Source organism: Ipomoea triloba, chromosome 7 (genome assembly GCF_003576645.1).
Source record: "Ipomoea triloba cultivar NCNSP0323 chromosome 7, ASM357664v1".
Taxonomy (NCBI): Eukaryota; Viridiplantae; Streptophyta; class Magnoliopsida; order Solanales; family Convolvulaceae; genus Ipomoea; species Ipomoea triloba.
The window spans coordinates 3,435,839-3,442,402 of NC_044922.1; the positions used below are offsets into that span (position 1 = coordinate 3,435,839).

Sequence of the window (6,564 nt, forward strand, 5' to 3'; positions counted from 1 at the left end):
ACTAATTAAATAAGAAGTATTATTTAACTACTTTCGTGGTGATTAGTTTAGCTCACAACACTATAAATACATAGATCTTACTTCAATCATCAAAAGTACAAAAACAATAATACTAAATCTAAGTAACAAACCTAAAAATGAATACAATAAGCTATTGTGCCTTCACATTTTTATTATTCTTGTTAGCGCATTTTGGAGAGAGTGCTAATATCAACGTTGCTGCAAAAGCTGATGCAAATGTTGCTCCGGTAAGTAATTTAAATAAACATACCTAGATTCATATATATATATGGTAATTTACATACACACAACTAGATTCATATATGTTTTACCCTAAAAAATTTGTGGTGCAGGCATTATTGAAAGCTTGGAAAGAAGCATGTGCAGCCACAACTCCCAGCACCGTTGTGATCCCAAAAGGTACATATCCAATGACCCAAGTTCTACTTGCGGGTCCATGCAAAGCCCCAATTGAGCTTAAAATCGAGGCTACCTTGAAGGCCCCTCCTAATCCTAAAGATATGGAGGGCAAAAAGGAATGGTTAACTATCCAATACATAGATCATTTCACACTCTCTGGTGGTGGGACTTTGGATGGCCAAGGAAATGTACATGTTTATGGTGTTAAAGACACAAGTTTTAAAAGTAACAAGCTACCCAACGTAAGTCCAAATATAATTTATTTCTTTTATATATATATTTTTTTCTTTTAAGAATCTAACTAATTTTTTTATATTTTTTTTTATTTTATAGAATTTGAGCTTGAATTTCTTAACAAATTCAGTAATCCGAGACATAACTACTCTAAACAGTAAATTGTTTCACGTTAATGTTCTTGGTGGCAAAAACTTAACGTTTGATCATTTCACTATTAAAGCCCCAGGAGATAGTCCCAACACGGATGGAATTCATATTGCAAAAATAATTGGGGTTACAGTTAAAGATTCTGTTATTGGAACTGGAGACGATTGCATATCAATGGGGGACGGGTTAGAAAACCTGAAAGTCACAGGTGTGACATGTGGGCCTGGTCATGGCATCAGTGTGGGTAGCCTTGGCAAAACTCCCGGTGAACAGCCGGTGAAGGGTATCTTTGTGTCAGACTCTAAATTTATTGGTACAGATAATGGTGTTAGAATTAAAACATGGCCTAATTCTCATCCTGGAATTATAACTGATATTCATTTTGAGAATATAGATATGAAAGATGTCAAAAACCCAATTGTGATTGATCAAGAATACTGCCCGAATAATGAATGCTCGAAGCAGGTATGTAACAACATGTGAAATTAAGCATAATTTTCCTAATATTTCTTTGATAGGATGATTTTATTAAACCATAGCTTGTTTTATCTTTATTTGTAGAAACCATCACTAGTAAAGATCAGCAAAGTGAGCTATAAAAATATAAAAGGTACCTCTGCGACAGAGACTGCAGTGTTCCTTACGTGCAGTAGTGGGGTGCCATGTGATGGAGTTGAAATTGGTGATATTAATTTGACATTCAAAGGAGGTGCTGCAAAAACTGTTTGTAAGAATGTGAAGCCTAAGCTAACTGGAAAGCAAGTTCCACCAGTGGTTTGCAAATGAGCAATTTTTTGAGAGTTTGGATTTTTTTTTTTAATTATGAAAAGCATAATCATAGTTAGTTGGATAGAAATAAACAATTATGTGTAGTTTGGAAATTTTTCAATTCAGAGAGTATTAATTACTGACAAAAATTGGCAATTTTCCATTTTATTGGGACAACAATATTAGCGTCACTCAAATTTTATTTATTTGTTATGATATATGTTGGCTGAAGAATTATTGATTAGTAACAAATAATGTTGTAATAGTTGGTTAATTTATTGTGACAATTTCATGGTCACACAAAGGGCTATTTATTTTTTTTAAATGGTATTAATTCAAAAATAATAATTAGTGATGGTCTATTTATAATTTTTCGGTTGTGACAAAAATTAATAACCACTATTGTGATTAAATAAACACGTGAAGAGTTTTTAAAATCACAAATTTATTCAAAATTCTAATGTTTATATATAAAAACTTTAATATGGAAAACAAAATTCTAATGTTGACAAGTAAATCACACAAATTTACAATAAGTTACTCACAATATCTTGTTCGAAGGCAACACTTGGATTCATTTTGCTAATTGTTGTTGATGTATTTGACTAGCGAGTTTGTAGGGATCTCGAACATCCATGATTATCAATATGTGTCAATAGCATTTGTTAATATTCATTCGCAATGTGTTTCCACAATTGTTGTGTATTGCGATCTCGGCCCTTATCCATATCTTAGGTTATATATATATATAATTAAAAGCGATCAAAGCAGATATGTCCATAAGTTTGTATTTTAAAGCATGTTTTTACATGAATGAAACTTTATATATATATATATATATATATATATATATATATATATATATATATATATATATGATGTATGGTTAAGGTTCAGATATTCAATCCTCATCTGGTATCAGGTCCTCATGACGGGTCTGTTAACGTTTCTTCTGGCAACTCTCTATCAAGTCCACATCAACTCTCTATATTTGTGTAAAGATATTTTTAGATTCAAAAGAGTGATGGTATTACTTCTAAAATCCACGATTATGATGGTTGCAATCTAATTCAACGGTTATAAACAATTCGATCCCTTAATCATAAAGGGACGTTAAACGTAATTCTAGAAGAGCGTTACCACAACAAAAAAAAAAAAAATTCGAGTCTTGGCAGTTCAAGTGAAAGTTTATTAGACTAGTACCACTAAGATGGCGGGGAACTTACTTCCGAGAGAGCTAGATTGGACACATGTTAGCTGTAGGAAGTATGGTTCCGAAAGTGACTTCAGTTCGCCAGTTCGGGACGAAACCAACTCACTTGTTAAGTTAAATTTATACTTTGAAATGGGACATATTTAACCGGGTGTCGAACTCCGATCCTAAATCAAGAAAGGGGTGCATCGGTAAAGGTGAAGAAAAATTAGACCATCCCACCCAAAAACAACTCGGAGCCTAAAGAGAAGAGAGTTCAGTCTACAAGAAGCTGGCGGAGCTTTAGTCATTTTGGCCACATCCATCTATCCTACCTAAACAATCACCATTTTCTTGTTCGTTATTCGAATGACGCTAGTGGAGACTAATTCCTTCCGGCTAATGAAGATACTCCTCCAATATGATATCTTTTATTATAAAATGTGTACACAAGAGATGCATACCAATTAAAGGTTCAGATTTTTACGATCTAATTCAGCGGTCCATATATACCATTTTATGATTAAGATGGTTGTGATCTAATTTACCAATGCATCACTAATGTATTGATCACTTATCCCTTCATCATTTTCTTATCTATCACTAAACACACACACACACACACACATTATAGATATTTTATTAAGACCTCCAACGATGGCGATTGTTACGTATATGGATTGTCTTAGGTCTTCAAAAATCACCGATGTGTTGATTTTTTTTCATTCTCTTCTAACTCACCAAATCTCAATGCTTTAAGGTTTTTTCCCCCTTTGTTTACTTATTTAATATTTAGTGTTAATCGAATATTTTGAATTAGTGCGATTTGTTTGGAATTATGGTTTTTTTTAAAAAAAAAATTGAATAATCATAATTCTTTATAAGATAGTATCATACGAATCCATTAGTCTATATAGGCTATGACAACCATTTAAAATGGTAATCAAGATGTTGTCACACTAAATGATAGTTGGCAATTTGTATTTAGTGTGATTCTTTTCGAATTATTTTTCCTTCTTTTCATACATTTTGAATTATTGTGAAATTTAGGTATTAATGTGAATTATTGTAGTGATATTTTATGATTTTATAAAATAAATTTGGATATTATTGTGTATTTTTAAATGATATGTAAAGAGTTTATTAGGATTGAAAGTGAGAACTTCTAAATGTCATTTTTTTTTTAATTTTTCAACAATTGACTACTTTATGATAAAGAAGTTAATAAAAAGTTCTTATTCTAAAAAATAAAAATTTTTTTTTGAGGAAAATCTCGTTTGAATGTTTTATTCCAATGACATTTTTCGAGATTCCTTTTAATGTCTAGCTCATATCTCTTTGAATGGTGTCAAATAACTAGACTGGACCATCGATCACCATCAACTGGTTACTATTTGGACTGGACCGCTGATCACCGTTAATTGGTTATATATACATATATTGTCACTCAATTTGTAATATAATATAAATTACTTATTAGAGGACTAAAAGTACACCAAGTCACCTAGAATCAAAAGTGAAGGTATTAAAGCATTTTTTTTTTCAATTCAAATAATTTATGTCACTAACACCATTCTATTGGTCATCGATGCTACCAGAAATAAAATGTCACTGTTTAAGGCGTTCTTCCGTTGTTAATCTACGGTGATCGTCGATTACAAAATCTTGTTATGCAAAGGTGATAGAACACAGAGAGAGAAAAGTATAAACAATTATTGAGAGTTGATAAGTTGTAGTTTTCGCGGTGGATGGAAAGTAATAGGTGGTAAAACGGAAAGAAGTTCCCGAGTATCGTTCTCAAAGGATGGCAAGGAGGGAATTCAAGCGGTAAGGGGATTAAGCACAAGAGTGTTTAGTGTTTAAAAGCTAACCCAAGCATAGTAAGGGATGCACATGAAACATAACGAAAATAGGATAGGAACAAATATTGGAAACAATCAATTGGAAAGGAGGATTTGGATCTTGCAACTCATATAGGTATCCTTGATTTCCTAAGATACTAGGCTAGCAACACTTAGATAATGAAAATGAGACAAGGTCACCAACACCACCGCCACTCTCGTGGTCAATGGACTCACTTCTTAGACCGTAATGTCATCCTTGTGAACATTAGGCTAGAAGAGGCATTATGACAAACACGTTATGTGCCTCTTGCCCTTCCCTCTCCCTTTTCTCAAAGGTGAGAGGGAAATGTGCTAGGCTAGGCTAAGGAGTAACTCTACTCTCATAGATGAGACTCCTTCTCCAAACACCTCTCATATAGGTTGATCACCCCTACACAAGAGTCAAAGTGGATCACCACTCACACAATCAAACTCATAATCAAGCAATTGCAAAACCTAATTGATCAATTCAAAGCTCAAGAACATCCATACAACATTGCTCAATCCAAATCCACAAAGATCTATCTAATCATACTTGGAATTGAAATAGCAAAAGGTAAAAGTAATGACAAGAAATTAAAAAGAAGACTTAGCTAGGAATTGAACTTTGAATTTGAACTTGAACTTGAAATTGAACTTTAATCTTGAACTTGAATGTAGATCACAATCTTGCAACAATGGAATTCTTCTCTAATTCTAATCTAAACTAAGAATTGCAATGTGGAGTGAATTGGGAGAGATCTCTCTAGGCTAATCCTAGAGAGAGGAAGTCTAGGGTGTGGAATGGTGGATGGATGGAGAGATCCCCTTCCTTTTCCGCCAAAATATCTTAAATAGGGAGTGAAATCGCCGGGTGGACGCACCTTGGACGCGCGCGTCCACAGCAGAGCGAACCAAACTTCAGAGAGCTTAAAATTGGACGCGGGCGTCCAAGGCGCGTCCGCCTCGCGTCCACAGCAGACTTCGGTTCTGCTGTGCGAGAATCAGAGAGCGAAAAGTTGGACGCAAGGGTGGACGCGAACGCGCGTCCACTGCGCGTCCACAGGGCGTCCACCGGGCGTCCATGGCCTATTTTTCACTCCAACTTCGACTCGTGAATCCTTCTTCGAAATCTAGCCATTTTCTGCCTTTAAACACTTCTTTTTACCTACAAAACAATCGGTAAAGTGTGGAACGGGTACTAAGACAATAACAAGCATTCTAACGCAATAAAATACTAAAACATTCATAAAAGCTTTAACTTGTATACTAAACGATCCATGAATAACCTTATAAAAGTGATATATTTTGCACTTATCAAGAGTGCAAAGAGAAACGTACGGGGAATTTTCAGTTAGTAGCAAACTGAACAACACAATACAATATATGTTTTCCTATAAACTAAGAAAGATAACCAACCACTAAAACAGAATGGCCACATATATAAATATTCATAACTATAATTAGGTAGTGCATATACATCATCGGGTGAGAAAACATACAAAACTAACTAGATAACCACATAAATCAACTACAATAATAGCTAACTATTTACGTAGGAGCATTATTTAACTACTTTTTTGGTCATTAGTGTAGCTAACAACACTATAAATACATTAACATTATAAGATCTTACTTCAATCATTAAAAGGAAAAAAAAATAGTAACAAACCTAAAAATGGCTACAATAAGTTATTGTGCCTTCACATTTATATTATTCTCTCTAGCACGTTTCGGAGAGAGTGCTATTATCAAAGTTGATGCAAAAGCTAATGTAGATATTGGTCCGGTAAGTAATTTAAATAAATACACCTTGATTCATATATATTTTATCCGATTCGATGCAGATGTGGGCGAGAACAAACCTAGATTCATATTATATATATATATATATATATATATATATATATATATATATATATATATATATATATATAT

At 33.5% G+C, this 6,564-nt stretch overlaps 2 protein-coding genes across 2 annotated transcripts in view; both read left to right on the forward strand.

Moving 5' to 3' along the window:
* Positions 1-137: 137 nt before the first annotated feature.
* LOC116025449 (polygalacturonase-like) lies at positions 138-1,590 on the forward strand. Its single transcript, XM_031266677.1, has 4 exons — positions 138-248; positions 354-662; positions 754-1,269; positions 1,366-1,590. Exons 1-4 carry the CDS (start codon positions 138-140, stop codon positions 1,588-1,590), a joined length of 1,161 nt encoding a protein of 386 aa, XP_031122537.1.
* A 4,699-nt stretch (positions 1,591-6,289) lies between these two features.
* The window catches only part of LOC116024617 (polygalacturonase-like), a 20,561-nt gene continuing 20,286 nt past the window's right edge, over positions 6,290-6,564 (forward strand). Inside the window, exon 1 of the mRNA XM_031265559.1 lies at positions 6,290-6,415. Coding sequence (XP_031121419.1) covers positions 6,305-6,415 — 111 coding nt within the window. The 5' untranslated portion in view covers positions 6,290-6,304. The remainder of the gene's footprint in view (positions 6,416-6,564) is intronic.

What these genes read in the sequence shown, in the direction of transcription:
- LOC116025449 (XM_031266677.1), top strand. Translation starts at nt 138, where the DNA reads ATGAATACAATAAGCTATTGTGCCTTCACATTTTTATTATTCTTGTTA. An exon ending in AAAGTAACAAGCTACCCAAC is followed by an intron (nt 663 to 753) that starts GTAAGTCCAAAT and finishes TTTATTTTATAG; the next exon opens with AATTTGAGCTTGAATTTCTT. An exon ending in ATAATGAATGCTCGAAGCAG is followed by an intron (nt 1,270 to 1,365) that starts GTATGTAACAAC and finishes CTTTATTTGTAG; the next exon opens with AAACCATCACTAGTAAAGAT.